This window comes from Vombatus ursinus, unplaced genomic scaffold, assembly GCF_900497805.2.
Source record: "Vombatus ursinus unplaced genomic scaffold, bare-nosed wombat genome assembly UNPS02014909.1, whole genome shotgun sequence".
Taxonomy (NCBI): domain Eukaryota; kingdom Metazoa; phylum Chordata; class Mammalia; order Diprotodontia; family Vombatidae; genus Vombatus; species Vombatus ursinus.
Genome location: NW_020954687.1, coordinates 2,913,435 through 2,936,153, shown reverse-complemented (window position 1 = coordinate 2,936,153; position 22,719 = coordinate 2,913,435). Strand labels below are relative to the sequence as shown.

The 22,719-nt window shown below is 36.0% G+C and overlaps 1 protein-coding gene across 2 annotated transcripts in view; it reads left to right on the top strand.

The window, feature by feature from the left end:
• The window catches only part of CAMSAP2 (calmodulin regulated spectrin associated protein family member 2), a 154,522-nt gene that overhangs the window by 15,021 nt on the left and 116,782 nt on the right, over positions 1 to 22,719 (top strand). For both annotated transcript variants that reach the window (XM_027843406.1, XM_027843405.1), the window contains exon 2: positions 21,445 to 21,704. In XM_027843406.1, the coding sequence (XP_027699207.1) occupies positions 21,445 to 21,704 (260 nt within the window). The remainder of the gene's footprint in view (positions 1 to 21,444; positions 21,705 to 22,719) is intronic.

The window sequence follows — 22,719 nt, the reverse complement described above, 5'->3', positions numbered from 1 at the left end:
AGTGATTTAGAGCATTTTTTCATATGACTATAGATGGCTTTAATTTCGTCATCTGAGAACTATCTGTTCATATCCTTTGACCATTTATCAATTGGGGAATGGCTTGCATTCTTATCAATTTGACTTAATTCTCTATGTATTTTAGAAATGAGGCCCTTATCAGAGAGACTGGTTGTAAAAATTCTTTCCCAATTTTCTACTTTCTTTCTATTCTTGGTTGCATTGGCTTTGTTTGTGCAAAATATAGTCACTAATGTTAACAAAATACTTTCTTCCCAAAAGCCATATAGGAATGTAATATCTAATATTATTTCTGTTTTACAGTTAAGGAAACTGCAGCTGAGAGAGGTGAAATGATTTGCCCATGATCACACAGATCAAAAGTATCATAGAGCCAGGATTTGAATTCAGGTTTTTCCTGACTCCAAGTTCAGCACTCATTCTGATATAATGTATTGTCATCTTCTCTTTTTATAAATACAAACTACATAAACTATATGCATTTTGTATTTAGTTTTTATAAACACTAAAATGATTTTCGCCATCATATTTATACATCTGGATTTTTCTGAGATAATTATCATTCTGATTTTACAAACAGTTTAAAAAAAATTTTTTTTATCATTGTAGCCGATTTAAAGGAAAATAAAGAGGATAATGTAAGAGGAATTCCAAATTCCTGTAAATTTTCTACTTCTTTGTAGTTTGAATCCTGGCTTTTCGACCTGATGCAGGCTACTTGACGTGGCTGCAATCTCGTCTATAAAATAAAGAGGTTGGACTAGATAATTTTTAAGGTGCCTTTAAGCCTTTATTCTTATATGGTCCTGTGCTTATTTAGGAGGATCCTGTCCTTCCTACTCTTCCACCCTCCAACCCCCCTTTTTCACATGAGAATATTGAAACAGTTAACAGAGGAAATTGCTTTTTTTGGAAAGACTTCATGGATACAGACTCCAAGGTCTATGTGTGAGCTTTGAAAAGCAGCTTTCAGTTACTGTGCCTTTTTTTTTTTTAAATCATCTTTAAAAATGATTGACTCTTTTTTTTTTCCTTTAAAAAATGTTTCTGTTTACATTGCTGTCATTCCCCAATTATAATTCCCCATTCCTTCCTTGTATCAAAGCACAGTTAAACAAACTTTACTAATGAATTAAATGAGTGATAGCAAATGCCATATTTTTTTCCTGTAGTTTGCCACCTCTGTGCTGAGAAGATGGGAGGTGTGTTTGATTCTTAAGCCTCTGGAGTCAAGATTGGTCATTATATTGATCTGCTTTATTTTCCTTTATGTTACTGTGATTATCGCTCTCAGTTCTACTGTTTAGTTCACTAAATTTAGTTTACAAGTCTTCCTAAGATTCTCTGATCTTTGTTGTTTCTTATAGTACAGTATTGCATTAGATCTGTACTCTACAGTTTTGTTCAGCCATTCCCCAGTTTGTGATCACACACTTTGTTTCCAGTCTTTTGTAACCATGATAGCTCTGCTATAAATATTTGGTAATAATAAGACCTTTTCTTCTGTCTTTGACATGTTTAGTAGTTATGCTTACCAATGGTATCACCAGGTCAGAGTTTACAAATAGTCTAGTTTTAAGATGTTTTCCAGAGCAGTTGGACCAATTCATAAGTGTATTAGTGTGTCTGTCTTCTCATAGTCACTCATTGACCTTTTATTATTTTTGCCAATTTAGTGAGAATGAGGTGAAAAGTAAGAGTTATTTAATTTGCATTTCTTTCATTAGTGATTTAGATCACCTTTTTATGTGGTTCATGGTACTGTGCATTTATTTTTGAAAAAATAAGTTTTGTTGATGCGTTTTATTTTTACATCATCAGTCATTTCAGGAAATGTGTGCCTCACATCTTCTCTGTGCTCTCTTCAGTTGAACTTTCTCTGTAACAAAGAAAAATAATTAGATCAAAATATCTTGTCTGATGGTATATACAACACTCTGCGCTAGAAGTTCCTTATCTCTTTCTGCTGAAATGAGGGAATAAATCAAGAACCATTTATTAAGCATATACTATATGTCAGATACAGAGCTAGGTGGTAGGGATACCAAGACAGAAGATGAAACAATTATTGCTTTTAAGAAGCTGATCTTCTACTGGAAAGTATTTTTCATTACCTGTTCTCTGGAACTATTACTGGTTTTTCAGTTACTCAGCGTTTACTTGCTTTTAAAGACCTTTTCATTAAATTATTGTAATAGTGTATGTTGATGTACTGGTTGTGAATATTTTGTTCTGAAGTAATACATATAAGTCTTTTATGTTTCTTTAAATTCTTCTTATTTATTCTTACTGTATGATATTCCACAGTTTATTTGGCTGTTCCACAATTGATGAACAGCCATTTTGTTTACAGTTCTTTGCTTTCACTAGGTGCTTCTATGAAAAAATTTGGTATATATTGGACTTTTTATGTCTTTGGTCTCCTTGGGGGTATATATCAAGTACTAGTCCCCAGGTGACTTATTGGTTAGAGTACTGGGACCTGGAGTCAGGAAAACCTGAGTTCAAATCTGGCCTCAGATGCTTACTAGCTGTGTGACCCTGAGCAAGTCAGTTAACCATTGTCTGACTCAGTTTTCTCAGTTATAAAATGGGGATGATGATAGCATAGCACCTACTTCCCAGGTTGTTGTGAAAATAAAATGAGATAATATTTGTAAAGCATTTAGTACAGTGCCTGGCATGTAGCAAGTGTCTGTTAAGTGCTTGTTCTATGAACAGCTTAATCACTTTCCTTTCATAGTGTCATATTGATATCCAGAATGGTTGGACTAATTCACATCTCATCCAATATTTTATTACTGTGCCTTTTCTCCTGCAGCCCTGACCACATGGACTTCACTTTTGTCTTCCATTTTTCACCATATAGTTAGCCAATTCACTTCCACACTGCCCTCAGACTGTAGAATCCTTCATCTTCTCCCTCCCTTCTACTTGATCTCTTTGCCAACCTTACATCTGGATTATTTGCACTGTTCACTTTATCCCCTACTCAGAATGCTGTTGAACAGAGCTGAGGGAAATCTCACATTCATCCTGACTTGCTTTATTATAATTTATGTCATCCAACTTCAACTGGGTTTTCACTGTAGTAAGGCAGTCCTTTTATTCCACCCTAAAATATCCCTCCTGGATGTGGAAAAATAGGTACACTAATGCATTGTTTTTTTGTTTGTTTTTCTGGTGAGGCAGTCGGGGTTAAGTGACTTGCCCAGGGTTACACAGCTAGTAAGTGTTAAGTGTCTGAGGCCAGATTTGGACTCAGGTCCTCTTGACTCCAAGGTTGGAGCTCTATCCACTGCACCACCTAGCTGCCCCTTACACGAATGCATTGTTGATGGAGTTGTGAAGTGATCCAACCATTCTGGAGAACAATTTGGAACTATGGCTGAAGGGCTAAAAAAATCTATGCATACCCTTTGACCCAGCAAGACCACTACTGAGTCTGTATCCCAAAGAGATCAAAGAAGAAGGAAAAGGACCTAAATATTTGTAGCAATTCTCTTTGTGGTGGCAAAGAATTGGAAAATGAGAGGATGCCCCTCAGTTGGGGAATGGCTGAACAAATTTTTGTATATGATTGTGATGGAACACTATTATGCTGTAAGAAGTGATAAGGGTGATTGTTTCAGAAAAACCTGGGAAGACTTACATGAACTGATGTGAAGTGCAGGGAGCAGAACTAGGACAACATTGTGCATGGTAAGAGCATATTGTAACGATGATCAACTGTGAAAGATTTAGCCACTCTAATTATAATAAACAGTGATCTAAGACAGTTCCAAAGGACGCGTGATAAAAAATACTATCTCCAGAGAGAGAACTGATGAACTCTTGAGTGTAAATTGAAGCAATTTTTTCAGTTTTTGTAATCTTTTTTCAGTTTTTGTAATCTCTCCCCCCCGCCCCCAACTTGGCTAATATGGAAATGTGTCTTGCATGACTTAACATGTGTAATTGATACCATATTTCTTGCCTTCAGTGGGTGGGGGCGTGGTTGGAGGAAGAAAGAGAATTTGAAATTCAAAATTTTAAAAACTGAATGCTAAAAATAAAAAAACAATTAAAAACATATTCCCTTCTTCCCCTTCCCAGAACTTTTCAAAATCTTTTTCTTTCCTCAAACCTCCTACACTTCACCTTCCTCACTTTCAGCTATATGGACTGTGCTGCTCTTACTTTACTTAGAAAATAGAGGCCATTTGACACAACTGTTCAAAAACCCTTGACATTATTCTTCACTATCTCCTTCCAGTCTTTGACAGTATGTCCCATCTTCCTTCCAAGACAATCCCTCTATATGTACCTTTGATCCTATCGTCTTTTGTCGTCTTCAGCAGATTACAATATCACTTATCATCTAGCTCTAATTTTTAACCTTTCCCTATCATTTCTTTGCCTATTGCTTTCAAACATGTTTCCCCCATCTCTCCCCCACGTTCTCTAGATCCTCACCTGCTTAAATTATTATCCTATCTCCTCCCTTTCTTGGCCAAACTTTTTGAAAAACATTTCTATACTCTTTGCCTCCACTTCTCTGCTCATTCACTCTTCAACCCTTTACAATCTGAAACTATTCTCTCCAAAGTTACCATGTTTCTTAATTGCTAGTTTTCCCAACTGTTTTTGTGAAATTAGTTTTAGTATTTGATATTAGTATTTAGTATTTAGTTTTAGTCCTAGTGGTTTTAATATCTAGACTTGTTGAACACTATGCTACTATGTTCATTTGCTTTGGTATGTTGTGTACCTAATCTCTTCTATTGATTGACTTCTGTGTTTTTTAACTAGCTTCAAATAGTTTTAATGATTATTGCTTTGAGGTATAGTGGTATAATTTGAGATCTAGTATTGCTAGGCCTATTTCTTTCCCATTTAAAAAAAATTATTTCAAGACTCATTGTTCTTCTAGATGAATTTCATTATCATTTTTCCCAGTTCTCTAAAGTACCCCTTTGGTAGGTTGGTTGGTATGGCCTTGAATAATTAAAAAAAAATTTGTAGCTAGTATTGTATTTTATATTATATTGGAATGTTCTTACATTAGCAATTAATATTTCTTTACTTATTTCCATATATTTTGTTTTTGTTTTATAGTTGCATTTATATACTTCCTGTGTTTCTTATTAATTAGACTCATATATTTTATACATCCTGTAGGTTTTTTGTTTGTTTGTTTGTTTTAGTGAGGCAATTGGGGTTAAGTGACTTGCCCAGGGTCAAACAGTGAGTGTCATGTGTCTGAGGTCAAATTTGAACTCAGGTCATCCTGACTCCAGGGCTGGTACTCTAGCTACTGCGCCATCTAGCTGCTCCCATCCTATAGTTATTTTGAAAGAAATTTCCTTTTTGTTTTTTCCTCCTGAGTTTTGTTGGTAAAATACAGAATGATTGATGATTTGTGTGGTAGCTTTATTTTATATCCTGATCCTTTAGTGAACTTACTGTTTTAATTTTTCAGTTGATTCTCTGGGGTTCTCTATGTAGACCATCATATCTGCAGAAAGGGATAATTTTGTTTCTTCTTTGCCTGTATTTATTCTCTTGATTTTTATTCTTATTTTTGTAACTAGCATTTCTAACATGATGCTAAGTAATAATAATGACAGTGGGTATCCTTTTAAAAACCTTATTTTATTGGAAAGACTTCTGGTACTTTTCTATTACATATAATTCTGGCTTTTAGTTTTATAGGTACTGTTGAGCATATTAAGGAAAGATCCATTTATTCCTATGCTTTTTAGTGTTGTTTTTTTTTAACAGAAATGGTTGTAGCTTGTCAAAAGCTTTTTTCTGCATTTATTGATATAATCATGTTTTGAGTTTTTTTCTATTAATATAATCTATTTATGTTTGTAGTTTTCCGAATATTGAACCAACTTTGCATTCCTGGTCTTAGATCCTACTTGATCATAACATACAGTCTTTTTGATTTATTACTGTAGCCTCTTTGCTAATATTTATTTAAAATTTTCACAAGGATATTGGTCTAGAGGCAGCTAGATGGTACAGTGGTTAGAGCACTGGGCCTATGGCCTCACATACTTACTAGCTGTGTGACCCTGGACAAGTAACTTAACTCCTGTCTGCCTCAGTTTCCTCATCTATAAAATTAGGATAAAGATAACACTTAGCTCTCTGGGTTGTTGTGAGGATCAAATGAGTTAATATTTTTAAAGTGCTTTGCGAATCTTAAAGTGTTAAAACACTGTGTTTCTATTTATCTGATAGCTATTATTATTGTTGTTTGTTAGTATATTTGATTTTCAGAATTTCTATTTTGTTGTTTAGTTGGGGTTTTAAAATTTGTTGGCTTTTTAGATTTTCTTTTAGATACATGTTCAGTTCATTGATCTGTTTTTCCTCTTTTTTTTTTGTTGTTGATAAAAGTGTTGAAAAATAGAAATTTTCCCCTCAGGACTGCTTTTCAGTTTCAGTATGTTATCTCATTGTTGTCATTTTTGTTAATGCATTTTTCTATTTGCAGTGAAAAAGAGCATGTGCAGTATTAGTAAGCAGTCTGTTTTTGCTTCTCTCATTGTAGTTTCTCTGTGCCTTCATCGTTATTCAGTCTGGTGTTCCTTCGTCGTTATTCAGTCTGGTGTTCCTTTGTTTATCTTTTTTTTTTTTTTCCAAATACATATGTGGGAACTGTGCTGTTCTGCTCCCATTCACTCTGCCATCTTGACTGGAAGTTGATGACGATGCCATTCCATTTTAAAGAGATTGCTGACCCATTCAAAGTTATATTCTGTAATGCTTAGTATTGCGGACTTTACATTGTTTAGAATATACTTTTAAAACAGCGGAGTTGTCTTTTCTGTCTCTTAAAGTATGTCCACTTTTCTCTAAATGTAATTTTCTTCAAATTTTCTTTTTTGGTTTAGATTTCTTCATGGTTATAAGCCTTGAAGATATTTTTGTTGGTATCTTATGTTTGCTTCATACACATATGTGTGTACCAGTATACTTCAGTAGCAGCATCTTAGTTATGAAATAAACATAAAATAGGACTTATACAGCACGAGGACAACTTTATCTGCCAACTTATTTCAGTAATTTTTCTAACAGTTTTGCTTATTCCAGTACTTGGCACTAAAAAATTAAAATGGATTATAGATATTATTTGGTAAGGAATGCCAGTTTGATGTTATGGAAGGAGGAGTGCTGGATTTAGAGTCAGATGAACTGGGTTCAAATTCTGGCTTTGCCACTTAACGAATTGTGTGATGTCTGGCAGGTACTCTGGCTCTCTGGTTTTCAATTTTCAACATCTGGGAAATGAGGGGATTGGACCAAATGGTCTCTGAGACCCCTTCTAGCTGAAAATTTGTGATCCTGTGAAGATCACATTTTGAGCTATATTTATATACACATATACACATATACACATACTCAAACATACTCATCTACATATAGATGTATATCTTTTATTATTAAGAGTTTCTGACTAACCTGTTTTTATCTTGGAATATTTTGTAAAATATTAACATGATATAGGTTAAAAAAACCCTGAAGGGGGAGTTATTCAAAGTATTATATAAGATATTCAGCAATCAAATCCTTTCTCTAGTAATCTCTAAGTGAAGAAGTAATCTTTTTAATTTCACATTAAATGATTTTGATTTAATTTTTATTTTGCAAGTAGTGAGAATATTTGTTGTAGTAAATATAGTATATGCCACTTCACATTAAAAGTTACTGAGACTATTAATTCATCATAAAATCAAATCCAGATATAATTTTGAGTATGTATTTTATTGGTCATGGGCTCAGATTTCCACATTGGAGAGAATACTGGACTGGTAGTCAGGAAGACCTGAGTTCAAATATGGCCTGAATTTACTAGCTGGATTACCGTGGTCAAGTCACTTAGTTTTCCTCAGTTGTAAAATGGGGATAATTATAGTACCTACCTCCCAGTGGTGTGTGAGCATCAAATGTTAGCACTTAGCACAGTTCCTGGCATGTAGTAAGCACAATATAAATGTTAGCTGTTATTGTTATTAGCACTAGGCACTTAGCTTATAACCTGGATCTTACCACAGATCCTTCTGTAAAGCTTTTCTTTATTGCTGGCTCCAGACAGTATGAGTTACAAAGTAGAATTAATATGTTAAACACATGAATGGATAGCAAGAGATTTATCATATAGGCTAAGAATATGTTCATTTTAGTGGCCTCATATATGGGTAGTAATGATTTTCTGCCTACGTTTCCAAGGTTATAGTGTTTCCTAGGCAGTACCATTCAGTGAAATTGAGTTACTTTGTAGAGGTAGTAGGACTGATTCAATCTTACATAACTTTTTATATTAACCAGGTATAATTAGGTATAGAGTAAGTAGAAAGAGTGCTAGATTTGGAGTTAGAACATATGGATCCACATCTTGACTCTGTTCCTTATTACCTGTTTGAATTTGGGCAAGCTGCTTAACCACTCTGGATCTGTTTAGTCAGCTGTAAGAAGGATTTGTACTAGATGACTGTTAACGTTTCTTCATCTTCCATTTAGTTGGAAGGAGCTGTCTAAAGGACTATGGTTCCTTCCAGCATCTTTTAGATGGATTCTGAAAGGATTTAAATCTGTCCAGCATCTGTGATTACTGTTGTATACTTTTTAAAGAACAGTTTTTTTGTTTTTGCTTTTTGACATACTAGGTATCAACAGAGTAGGTTGTTTGTTTGTTTGTTTGTTTGTTTTTTGCTATATTGGATATATAAACCATTTTCCCAATACTTTGATATACTGAAATATTGATCATAATAAAAATTTCCTTAATACCTCTTTTATGCCTATATCACTTATTTGGCAGGCTGTGGAAATTTTTTTTCTTCTGTTGTACTTTTGCTTCCAGCTCCAGTGTTTCACCTAGTTAGGTATTTTGGTTTTAGAGCCAGCAAAATTAAATTTAGATAGTTACTGGTTCCTGACCTAGTTTTATCAGGTTTCAGTATCTATCTAAGTATCTCCAGTGAGGATTATTGGAAAGGAAGAAACAAAGGTTTTATATATTATAGAGAAATGCAGCAAAACCATTTAGAAAGACAAATCAGAGTAATTAAAAGTTTTTTTTTCCTGTTTTCTACTTTCTTTAAAAGTATGGTAATACAAACACACTCTTCTTAGTATATTAATTATGCCCTTGATTTTATTTATAATTACCACTGATTTTTGGGGTTTTTTTTGTCATTTGACCTTTGTTAATGGAACATTCTGCAGAGAGAGATAGAGGGAAGCCTCTTTTTGATTGATATTGATGTGGTACATTATTTTCATAATATTAAGAACTAATCTAAGCGCTGAGGGATACAAATACAAGAAAGCAAGACAATTCTTGCTCTCAAGGTGCTTATGTTCTAATGGGAGGGGGATAGTACATATAAAGAGGAGCTGGGATGGGGTAAGGGGACTACAGTGTGCAGCAGCTTTGTTTGGGAATGGCCTGGGAAGTAATGTGTAGGCCTGATTTCTAGGCAAGATAAAGCAAAAACTCACCTTTCAGAGCCTAGGGTGGTCATAAGGTCCAAGTACCATAGGAGAGTGAGAAGAGATTGAGGATAATGGCCAGATTGTAGGTGGCATGGTTTGGTTTGGCCTGTTTTGTGCCCTACAGGTGACCTTCTTCAAATGTTATGTGTAGAACTGAAAATAATATTGTACACATGCTCAGACCAAGAAGATACCTCCCTAGTCCTTAAATGCAGTCTTTTAATGTATCCTAAAAATGCGTTCATTTTCTTGACTGCCATGTCACACTGATTCATATAAAGTTAGCAGTCCACTAAATCCCTCTTTTCTTTTTCAGATAAACTGCTTTCTAGCCATGCTTCCGTCATTTTGTTAATTGTGAAATTGTTTGGGTTTTTTTGAACTTTCATTATTAGTTTTCATCTTATTTGATTCAGTCCAGTGTTCTATTTTGTCAAGACCTTTCTGAATCCTGATTCTGTCATTCAGCATGTTTAGCTATCTTCTCTCAGCTTTGGATCATCTGTAGATTTGATAAGCATGCTGTCTATTTCTTCATACAAATTACTAATTGTAAAAGGTACAGATTCTTGGAGCTCTCTTCTGGAGATTTGCTAAGTAGACATTGAACCATTAATGGCTATTGTTCGGAACCAAATCCATCTCATCCTACTGTCATCTAATGCATATCTTTCCATCTTTTCCATAAGATCAGCTGGAAAGAATCAAATGCTTTGCTAAAGTCTAGGTAAAATCTGTCTACTCCTAATAGTTTTGTTAAAAAAGGAAATGAGCTTAGTCTGACATGACCTGTTCTTTTTTTTTAATTAAATTTTTTTTCAATCAACAGAAATCCACCTTCTCTTTTTTCCTTCCTTCCTTCTTTCCTTCCTTCCTTCCTTCCTTCCTTCCTTCCTTCCCAGGACCTGGGTTCTCCTGCTTAAGAGAAAAAGAAAAACAAAACCTCTGTTAGAAATACATAAAGTCAAGCAAAACAAATTCCTGCATTGGCCATGACAAGATCTATTCTTGATGGATTGATTGGCTCTTTATGATTATTGCTTCTTTTTCCTAGATGTTCACTATCCCTTTAATAATATATTCTAGAATTTTGTAGTAATCAAAGTCAAAGTCACTGACCTGTAGTTTGCAGACTCCATTCTTCCTTTTTTGAAAATTTGGACATTAGCTCTCATCTCATTCTATGTTACATCTCCCATTTCCATGATCTTTCAAAGGTCACTAACAATATTCCAGTTCTTTCTGTACATTAGTATATTGTTAATCTGGGTCAGGTGATTTGACCTTTTCCAAGGTGGCTAGAAGTTAATATTCCCTCCTTATCTTTGGTTATCAACTCCTTGGTCATTTTTGTTTCTTTTTCAGGGCAGAAATTTTTTTCCTTTTGTCAGAGAAAGGAGAAGCAAAATAATTTGTTGACTTTGGGAGAGTTCACCTTATTTAAAAACAACAGGGTAGAAAAAGGGGGACTAACATTATATATTAAGAAGATATGCTCATGTGTTACATTCCTGTGAGGAAATCCAAGAACCACTGTTGAGAGAGCATTTTGGTGAAGATGAGTGGAGACTGAAATAGAAGCAGCATTGTCATCAGAGTATGTATGGAACACCTGAACAGAAAGAGAAGGTTCATGAGTTTGGGAATAATCACAGGTCTAGCACAGAGACATGAGAAAATATTACTTAATATTTCTGTCAGATTTTAATTTTCTAGATATCTGCTGGAGCCCTCTCTTTCTTTTCTAAGTAGAGTAGCTAATAGTTTCTTGACTTGCCTTAAGGAAAATTTCAACCTGAAAAAGAGGAATTCCAAGGGTACAGTGTAGAGTCTAGACCAAAAGTTCCCAAGCTTTTAAAAAAAAAATTACTCAGTGCCCCCCTGGAAATCTACTTTCTTTAGCCCTTTAACGGTTTTTTTAAAATTTGCATCATTTTGAAGAGAAAAAACAAAATTTTTTTAAAAAATGAGGCATCTCAAATTTAATAATTTGTTGTAAATTTGTGTTTTTTTCCTGCATTGAAATTTTGATGATGTAATACTGTGTCATGTAACCGTATAGTATTGTGTTGTAAACAAGTCATTACACGCACATATTCCTGCCAATGCATACTGGACTTCTCAGCAATGCACCTGTCATTGAATTTGGCCACTGATAGGTTATAACTGACATTTTATGTGTTTATCTGGAAAATCATATAATCACTGCGACTTTAACTCTGTTATAGAACAGATGAAACATGTATGAACAGTTTTTCAAAATTTTCTTCTCTTTCCTTATGCTTCCACCTTGCGCTTATTTTTATTCAACATTTCCCAACATTTCCCAACAGCTCCCGAGGCCACGGAGGCCCCCTCACCCCCCCAGGGGGCTGTATTGCCCACTTTGGGAATCTATGATTTAGACCAGGGGTGGGAAACCTGCAGCCTCGAGGCCACATGTAGCCTCTAGACCCTCAAGTGCAGCCCTGTGACTGAATCCAAACTTCATAGAACAGATCCCCTTAATAAAAGGATTTGTTCTGTAAAACTTGGACTCAGTCAGAAGGCTGTACCCAAGGAGCTAGAAGGCTGCATGTCACCTCAAGGCCTCAGGTTCCCCACCCCTGGTCTAGACTATAGAGTCTGAACCTGGGTTCAAAAACTTCCTCTAACACTACCTTTGTGACTTGGACAAGTCACTTAATTTCAAACTTCAGTTGATTAATTTGTAAAATGAGATTGGATGAGATGTTTCTGAGGTTTCTTCCAGTCCTAGATCCTGTTCTGGATCTAAATCTTTATAACTTAAAAAAAAATGTATTAATATATATAGTCAGTTCCTCTTCTTGGGGAATGTTTTTAAATACATAAAATATATAGGATTACAAAGGAAATCAGTTATGTTGAAATACAGATATAAAAACATTAAAACAAGTTAAGAACCTCTGATCTAGTCTAACTCCTTCAATTTTGGTTATGAGGAATCTGAGGCACAGAAACATAAATTGAATGCTCAGGGTCACACAATTAGCTAGTGGAAGAGGGGAATAAAAATCACATTTCTTGGCTTCTGGTCCAGTGTTCTTTCCATTTTACTGTGCTTCTTTGACACGTTAGGAAAAATTTTTTTTTATTCCTCAGAACAGTACAAAATGACAAAATTTATAGTGAAACTTACTTTGTAAGACCTTTTTTTAGACTGTAGAAAATAAGTATAAAAGATTCCTTAAAAATATATCATTTGACCTTTGGAAATAGAATAATTTTTCCAAAGTAGCATGTACGTACAGGAAGTTTTTGGACCCAGGTTCTTTGACTCTATAGTCTAGATTCTAAACTGTACCCTTGGGATTATTTTTCAGTTTGAAATTATCATTAAGTGAAGTCAAGAAATTATTAGTTGTTCTACTTTAAGGAGAGAGAGAAAGAGGGCTCCAGCAGACATCTAGGAAATTTAAATCTGACATATTAAACTGAACAGGTCATTTTGGTTATTTTTGTTTATTTTTTAAATTAAAGATTAGAGCCAATGAAAATTACTTTTCTCTTTCTCAATCGTCTCTATGGTGTAAGTAGTAGAAACTCATTCTCTGAGAAATAGGTTAGTGAAACATCACTCCTAGGATTGCAAAGGGTACTGGACAAGTTTTTCTTGTGCTCCAGGATCTAAATAGCACCTATCTTGATCATTAGTCTTTAAATGATTAGATTTTGAAATCAGTCATCTGGGAGGCTATTTGACTTGGTGGAAGTCAGAAAGTAATTGTTCTATATTCTATTGCTTAATGAAGTTCTCACTACAGCTGGGTCAATCTTTTTGTCTTAATTTTCTTTCAGTCAACAAAAATCCACCTTCTCTTTCCTTTCCTTTGCCTCTCCATTGAGAAAGAAAGAAAAACAAAATTCCTGTTACAATCAGGCAAAACAAATTCTTGCGTTGACCATGTTTAAAAAAAAAAAAAAAGACTCATTCCATACTCTCGAGTCCATCACCTCTGTTGGAGGTGAAGGAAGCATGTTTTTCAAGAGTCTTTTGAAATCTTTCAGAATTGTTTACAAGATTGTTGTTATTTTATAAATTGTTCTCTTGGTTTTCCCTTCCTTCTGCCTCAGTTGATACAAGTCTTAGGTTATCTTTTTTTAAAAAAATTATTTTTGGTTTTCAACATTCACTTCCATAAACTTTTGAGTTTTAAATTTTCTGTGCCTCCCTCCCCTCCTCCTTCCCCAAGATGGCATGCAATCTGATAAAAGTATGATAGGAAACCACTGGGGTTTAGCAAACTATTACAATAGCCCAGGTGTGACATGTTGAGTGCCTGTACCAGGGTGGTGGCAGTGTCATAGGAGAGGAGGAGATCTTACAAAATTGAAATTAGCAGGCCATGGCAACAGATTGGATGTGGGTATTTGAGGATGACACCTAGGTTGAGAGTCTGGGTGACTGTGAAGATGGTGGTGGTGGTGGTGGTTCGTTTTTGAAGAGGACCAATGACATCATGAGGGTGATGTCTTGATCTGCTTGAGAATTGGATATGAGTGGGACAGAGTGGCACAAAGTTGTCAGCCTCATTCTCTCTTACAGAATTATCAAACCTTAACAGGTAATAGGGAATTTCAGAAAGAGTGATGATTTTGGGGGAAAGATAATTAGTTTTGGAGATGTGTTTAAGATGTCTGTGGGACAGCCAGTTCCAGGTGTTCAATTGGCAGTTAAGAGTTATGAGTCTAGAGATCAGTAGATAGGTTATAAGGATAAATAGATTTGAGGATTTTCAGTATAGAGATGTTAATTGACTTCATGGGAGCTGATAAAATTACCAAGTGAAATACTCTATAGAGAGAAAAGAGGGCCTAGCCTAAGCAGAGCCCACAGTTAGTAGGCATGACCTAGAAGATCATGCTGCAAAGGAGATTGAGAACAATTGATCAGTAAGCTAAGAGGAGAAATAGGAGAGAGTAGTGTCACAGAATTCTAGAGAAAAGAGTATACAAGAGAAGAGGGTGGTTGAGTTTCAAAAGCTTATGGAGGTGAAGAAGGTTGAGGATTGAGGAAAGGCCATTAGATTTGCCATGTAAGAGATTATTACTAATTTTGGAGAAAGTAGTTTCAGTTGTGTGAAGAGGTTGGAAGCCATATTGTAGAGTTAAAACAATGAGAAGAAAGGAAATAGAGGCACTAATGGTAGAAAGTAAATCAATAAACATTTATTAAGTACTTACTATTTGCTTTATACTGTGCTAAGCACTGGGAATACAAATATGAAATAAAAGGACCTCTCCCCTTAAGGAGCTTACAAACTAATGGGTGAAGACAATACATAAAAGAAAACTGAAAAGCTGGGGGAGGAAGGAGACAATACCCTGGATTGAAGCAGGGAGGAAAAGCCAAAGAAGTCCAAGATGAATGCAACCAGGTAGGAAATGAGGATGTGTCTGATAAATGGCCTTCTCAAAGAGGTTAGCCACAAAAGGGAGGAGATATGTAAGATTATAGCTAGCAAGGAAGGATTGAGCAAGTAGGATTTTTTTTTTTTGGCGAGGCAGTGGGGGTTAAGTGACTTGCCCAGGGTCACATGGCTAGTAAGTATCAAATATCTGAGAGTATCAAGTATCTGAGGCCAGATTTAAACTTAGCTCCCCCTGATTCCAGAGCCAGTGCTCTATCCATTGCTCCACCTAGCTGCCCCTCGGGGTTTTTTTGAGGGTGGGGAAGACATAGCATGCTTGTTGGGAGTAGGGAAGCAGGGACAGGAAAAGATTGAAGATAACCAAGAGAGTAGGGATGATAGAGGGATTAATCTTCTGGAAAAGATGGGATCACTTGTTCATCTCAAATAATGTAACTTCTCAAGAAGAGCCACCTCATTATGTGAAATGGGTGAAGAAGGTAATAGAGGTAGGAGGCATCTGGGAAATGGGGAGTAGGGGAGAAGACTATGTCTTTGGTGAATGGCCTCAAGTTTTTCAGTGAAATGTGAGGCAAGGTTCTCAGTTTGAGAGGGTAAGGGGAAGAGGAGTAGCCTTGGCAGGTTTGAGAATTGTTGAAATGGGCATTGCCCATCACTCAGCACAAAGTCATACTCCTAGGCCAAGAGGAGGAAGTCATGAGTGAGGAAGATGGGCCCTAACTAAGCACAGAACAAGTTTTAGAAACTTAGCTGTGTGACTCTGAGCCCAGGAGCAAAGTGACAACTCAGTTCTAATCTTTAGTCCACACATAAACCTGCAGTGGAATAACCAGGGCAGAAGTCCATAAAGGGAGCCAGCAGTTCACTTGCTCTGAGGGTGCAGAACTTCCCAGTGGGCTAACAATGACTGGGTTTGCAGCAGTCTCCTAAAACTCAACTAACTATATATAAACCAACAGATCAACTTGCAGAGCTCAGACTAGAAAGGCTGTGAGCAGATCTCTTCCTAGATCACACTACTTTGGAAGCACTGAAAACTTGAAGTCCCCCAGGGATTGAGCTGTGAAAGCAACAGAAAGACATTAGAAGCTCAGGTGAGATGTTGCCCTTCCCTAAAGAAGTCCAAAGATAAGATGATGACCAGAAGAACGAGCAAACAAAAATGAACTCCACCATAAACAGCAACTATGGGAATAAGGAAGCTCAAGACTCAAACAAAAAAGACAATGGCTTGAAAACATCTACAAGCAAAGTCTCAAAGAAAACTGTAAACTAGGCATAAGAATTTCTAGAAGAATTAAGCAAAAAGTTAAAGGAGCTAAAAAATGATTTTAAAAAACCAAGTGATAGTATGCAAGAAAGATATGAAAAGAGAATAAATAGCTTGCTGAAAAGAGATACAGAACAGGTATAAAGAAATGATAAAACAAAGTCAAAAGACTGAAAAAAATGTGAAATATTTCATAGGAAATAGAAAATAGCTGAGATATCACATTTCTTTTTCCCCCCATAAACTACTTTTATTGCAATTTTCTTTTTAAAAACATTTTAAACAATTTATTTTTAAAGCATTCTTTTCTTTTTAAATTTTTAGTTCAGATTTCCTCCCTCCCTCCTCCCTCACCCACTGAGAAGGCAAAGAATATGATAATCAATTATACATGTGAAGTCATGTAAAACATTTCCATATTAGCCATACTTTTTTTTTTAAGCTAGAAAAAGTGAGAAAAATTATACTTCACTTTACACTCAACATTCATCTGTTCTCTTTCTCTGGAGGTGAATAGTGTTTTTTCATCATGAGTCCTTTGGAATTGTCTTGGATCATTGTCTTCATCAGAGTAGCAAAATCTTTCATAGTTGATTATTATTGCAAAGTTGCTGTTACTATGCGCAATGTTCTCCTAGTTCTTCTCACTTCACTTTGTATCAGTTTGTATAGATCTTGCCATGTTTTTCTGAAACCACCGCCCCATCATTTCTCAGAGCACAAAACAACTTCGTCACAATTATATACCACAGCTTATTCAGTCATTCCCTAGTTCGTGAGCATCCTATCAGTTTCCAATTCTTCACCAGCACCAAAAGAACTGCTATAAATATTTTTGTACATGTAGATCCTTTTCCTTTTCCTTTTTATCTCTTTGGGGTATAAACCTAGTAGTGGTATGGCTGGGTCAGTTTTATAGCCCTTTGGGCATAGTACCAAATTGTTCTACGGAATGGTTGGACCAGTTCACTGCCCCACCAGCAGTTCATCAGTTTACCTATTTTTCTTCATCCACTCCAGCATTTGTCATTTCTGATAGGGGTGATGTGGTACCTGAGACATCAGATTTCAAGAAATTATATAGAGGAAAACTTTCCAGATAGCTTAGAATCATAGGGCAAAGTAGAGATTGAAAGAATTCACTGCTCACCTCCTGAAATACCCCCCCCCCCGCCAAATGATAACTCATAGGAATATTATAGCCAAAATCCAGAGCTCCCAGGTCAAGGAGAAAATATAAGCAGTCAGAAAGAAAGAATTCAAGTACCATGCAGCCAGTCAAGATCACACCAAGTTTAGCAGCCGCTATTATTAAGGAAAGGAGAGCTTAAAATAAGACTATCCAGAGGGCAAGGGATCTAGCATTACATCCAAAAATAATCTGCTAGCAAAACTGAGTATAATCCTACTGGGGAAAATGGATGTTTAATGAAATAGAGGTCTTTCAAACATTCTTGATGAAAAGACCAGAGCTGAATAGAAATTTTGACATTCAAACACAGGATTCATGAGAAGAATATAAAAAGTCAAACATAAGTGAAAAATCATAAGGAATTATACAGGGTTAAACTGTTTACATTTTTATATGGGAGAACTTTATCATCACTGAGAGGGAATCTAATTAGGTGGAGGATCTGGATGGTATTCTGTTATGTTGGGGTGACCGCAAAAGAAGAATGTAGGAGTAAAGAAGAGGAGGTATGAAGTGGGGGAGGTGAGGAGGGAGAGGAAGAATGGGGAAAATTGTATCATGTAAGTGGAGCAAGGAAGAGTTTGCACATTGAAGGAGGAAGTGTTGGGAAGGGGGGAGTAGGCAATACTTCAACCTCACTTTCATCTGAACTGGTTAAAAGAAGGAAGAATACACATATAGACTCAGTTGAGTACAGATAAGGGGTTAAGAGAAAAAAGCATAGGGATGGGGTGGAGAAGAAGAGGGAAGGTAGATTAAGGGAAGCAATAGTCAGAAGCCAAACAGACTCCTGAAGAGAGGACAAGGGAAAAAAAATAAGGAAAAGTATAAGAGAATAGAATGAAGAGAAATACACAGTTAGCAGTCATAACTGTGAATGTGACTTACAAGAGGAAATAAAAAGTAAAAGAAATTTGATAATAGTGGGAGACTTCAGTTTACTCACCTCAGACTTAGATGAATCTACCATAAAATAAATGAGAGAAGTTAAGGGGTTGAATAGCGTTTTAGAAAAGTTAGATGTGATAGCCATCTGGAAAATACTGAATGGAAATAGAAAGGAGTGCTAGTATTCTCAGCTGTGCATGACATCTTCACAAAAATTGGCCATGTATTAGGATATAAAAAGCTTACAGACAAATGCAGAAATGCAGAAATATTAAATGCATCTTTTGGGCTGTAATACAATAAAAATTATATTCAGTAAAGGGCTTTTAAAGTATAGATTATAAATTGATTGGAAACTAAGTAACTTAATTCTAAATGATGGATAGGTAATTGAAGAAGTCATAGAAACAATATTTTCATTAAAGATGATAACAATGAGATAACATGCTAAAAATTGTGAGATTCAGCCAGAGCATTACTTTGGTATAATTTTGTATCTCTGAATGCTTAAGAGAGAAAGAGCAGATCAGTGACTTAGGCATGCAACTAAACAATTTAGAAAAACCAACAATTAAAAATCTTCATTATTGGGACAGCTCGGTGGTGCAGTGGATAGAGCTCTGGTCTTGGAGTCAGGAGGACCTGAGTTCAAATCCACCCTCAGACACGTGACGCTTACTAGCTGTGTGACCTTGGGCAAGTCACTTAACCCCAATTGCCTCACCATAAAATAAATAAATGAATGAATGAATGAATGAAAATCCTCATTATCACCAAACAGAAATCCTGATAATCAAAGAAGAGAGTGACAAAATTGAGAATTTAAGAAAAATTGAATAAATAAAACTAAGGCCCATTTTTTAAAAGGAGAAAACTCAATAAACTAGATAAACCAATGGCTACTTTGATTTAAAAAAAACTAAATTACTAGTATTAGAAAGGAAAAAGACAAATTCACTGAGGCAAAGGTAAAGGAGCAAAAGAGTCTACATGTGGGACCGTTACAAAGAAATGGAGTCTACAGTTGGAGTAACATGTTCAAGAAACTGCAAGTAGGGCAGTTTAATTGCATCATAGTTAATGGAGCGGGGAGACAGACATAATAAGACTGCAAAGGTAGAAAGGGCTCAGGGTGACATAGATTTTCAGATTTAATTCTGGATATAGTAGGGAACTCCTGGTCCATTCCTTGTGGAGTTGGGTGATGCAATCAGACCTACACTTTAGAAAAATCACGTTGGCAGCCATGCGAAAGAAAGAGTGGAGTGGGGAGAGGTATGAGTCAGGAAAACCAATTAAAAGGCTATCATAGGCAGGGACCTAAAATGGTAGAATAGCAGGAAGTTCAGCTGAGCTCTCCCAACATGGCTACTCTACAAAAATTTAGAGAACGCGTCATATAGAGTCCTCACTGAGAAAGTAAGAAAACAAGCATAGTGAGTTGCGTTTCTAAATAAAGTAAGTATGGGGAAACAGAGAGGTATGCAGATGTTAGAGCTGGACTGGCCAGGGTTGTATGCCAGAGCATTCCAGCGTACAGGTACTGAAAGAGCTTATAGGCTGTACATCAAACACAAGAATAGGTCTCTGACTTCTTTAGCAGCACCCTGACCCTGTACACAATTAGGGGTCAGGTGCTAACTGGCAGCTTTCTTATCATTACTATGTAGTGGGTCACAGGTCCAAGATAGATTGAATAGTGGACTTGTACCTAGTGGTGGTGTTTCAGGGTGAGGAGCTGTCACGGCCATAGGCTGTGTACTGAAAGAGGAACAAATTCAGAAGCAGGGACAAGTATGTGACTCTGACCCCGGGAGCTGAGCAGCATCTCACTAGCCTTTTTAGCCTAGACTGAAGCGTGCAGTACAGTAACTAGGGTAGAAAGCCTACACCAAAGGGATGCTACAGTTCCTTCACTTTATACCTGCAGAACTTCCTAGTTGTCTGATATTGGATGAGTTACAGCAGCAGTCTTCTTCAAACCATGGACAAGCCAACAAAACCACTTACCTGCTGCATACTTTATGCTTGGGCCACACTTGACTACCCTTGATCTTCTGAAAATGCCTGGTGTTTTCCCACTATAATCCTTTCCTCATTATGTTCGTTATTCTAGGAATGCCTTGCCTTTTCCCCTTGTTAACTTCCTTACCATTCTTTTACAGCCCATCTCATGTAATAAATCTTCAATTAAACTGACCTTGATAATGTGCCAGTGGCTTCAGACCTTACAAAGCACTTTTTTTATTCTCTGACACTTGCTTTTCATATATACTTTGTATTACTTCTCTTTGTTTTTCCTACCTTTGTCTACACTGTAACTTCTGTGTCTTACCTGTCTAAATTTTGTATCTCTTCCCAATACCTTGCACAATTCTGTTGACATAACAGGTTGTTGTTTAGTTATTTTCCGTTGTGTCCCACTCTTTGTGGCCCCATTTGGTGTTTTCTTGGCAAAGGTACTGGAGTAGTTTGCCATTTCCTTCTCCAGCTCATTTTACAAATGAGGAACTGAGGCAAACAGAGTAAAGTGACTTGCCCAGGGTCACACAGTTAGTAAGTATCTGAGGCTACATTTGAAGTCACGTCCTCCTGACTGCAAGCCTGGCTCTTTGTCTACTGTGCCACCTAGCTGCCCCTGACATAATAGGTACTTATATAAAACTGAATTAAACTCAACATATTTACTCTCTTATTTGCTTCATAATTTCACCCATTGATTATATTATGGACAATGTTTTATATATCTCTCATTCTTGATTCTGTCAAAATTCATGTTTGAGGATCTCTAACAGTGAGATTCTATTGTTATGTGAATATTATATAATATTGTTATAATTTACAATGAGGTATCTAATATATGATGATGATATTATAGTGATAATCATATACATATAAGGGAATACTATATAAGAAACCTCCCCTTTTAGGCCTGAGAAAGCATCTCTTCCTTTGCTGAACTCTAGCCCAAGTCAGAATCCAGTCAAGGATGGTGGTGGCAGAAAAAAAGAACCAAAGTAGTGCTTTGGGGGAAGCAACTTTGGGAATTACTGGCAGAAGCTCTTCCTGGTCTCTTAGATGGGATTCTTCACACTTTCTTTGTAACTTACAATAAATAATACTAGTAAGTGTGCAATTGTGTGTTCTTTTATTAAACTCTATTAAGGAAAGTTCTTTGTTCTCTCTAGAAAATGTGCCAGAGGAACTTCGAGAGCCATTTTATACAGATCAATATGACCAAGAACACATCAAGCCACCTGTTGTGAATTTGCTACTATCAGCAGAACTGTATTGTCGTGCTGGGAGTCTTATTCTCAAGAGTGATGCTGCGAAACCACTTTTGGGCCATGATGCTGTAATCCAGGCTTTAGCACAGAAGGGCCTCTATGTTACTGACCAAGAGAAACTGGTAACAGAGCGAGATCTACACAAAAAACCCATACAAATGGTGAGTGTTTTAAATGGTGTGATTACCTCCCATGTATGCTTTTCAACATAGTAGCACAAATTTAACCACTAGATTTTTTTGTTAAATTGGACATTGATCACTTTTGTCCAGGTTTTTTTTTTTTTTAGGCAATTGGGGTTAAGTGACTTGCCCAAGGTCACACAGCTAGTAAGTGTCAAGTGTTTGGTCTGAGTCTGGATTTGAACTCAGGTCCTCCTTACTTTAGGGCTGGTGCTCTATCCACTGTGCCACCTAGCTGCCCCTTTTGTCCAGATTTTTTTTCCCTTTCGTAATCATTCCATGTCCTTCTTACAAGTGAAGGTACAACTTTGATAAGATCTGCAACTTTGGGATGCTTGTTCCCATTTACTAGTTGGGTGAAATAGTTGTAATTTTTTTCCACTTAAAACTGAGTAAACCATGTCAATTAAAAAACATTTTTGTAGCTGCTTTTCTTGGATGCAAGAGGTTTGGAAGAAAGTCTTTGTGTAGCTATATGAGAATATGTACATAAGTTTATCAGGAAAAGAAAGGTAAGACTCAAAGTTGTGCTATTAGTTTACTTATCTAAATGATAAGTTTAATATCAGTTTCTATGCATCAAATATTTTGGAGGTTTTTGTTTAATTATTATGTTATAAGGTGATATATTTTATGCTTTAAATTATAACCCAGGAAAAGATAGAGGAGTTATCAGAGATATTTTCCCCAGAGAAATCAGTTTCATATACTGTTTCATTAAAAAGAAAGATCAAGAAAAGTTTGGGAATAATTAAGAAATAAAATAGTATGGTTTCATAGAATGGTCAAAAATGTTATTTCATATATAGAAGTATCTACATAAATACAGTATTTTAAAAATGGATACTTTTTACTCTTGTCAGACCAAACCTAAAGGAGGATACAAATGAACTCTTTGTAAAAATCACAAAAAGCAAGTAAGGATAACAAGAATTCAGAAATTATTTGTCAAATTTGAATGTATTAGAATTAGCTCAATTAATTTCCTGAAGTG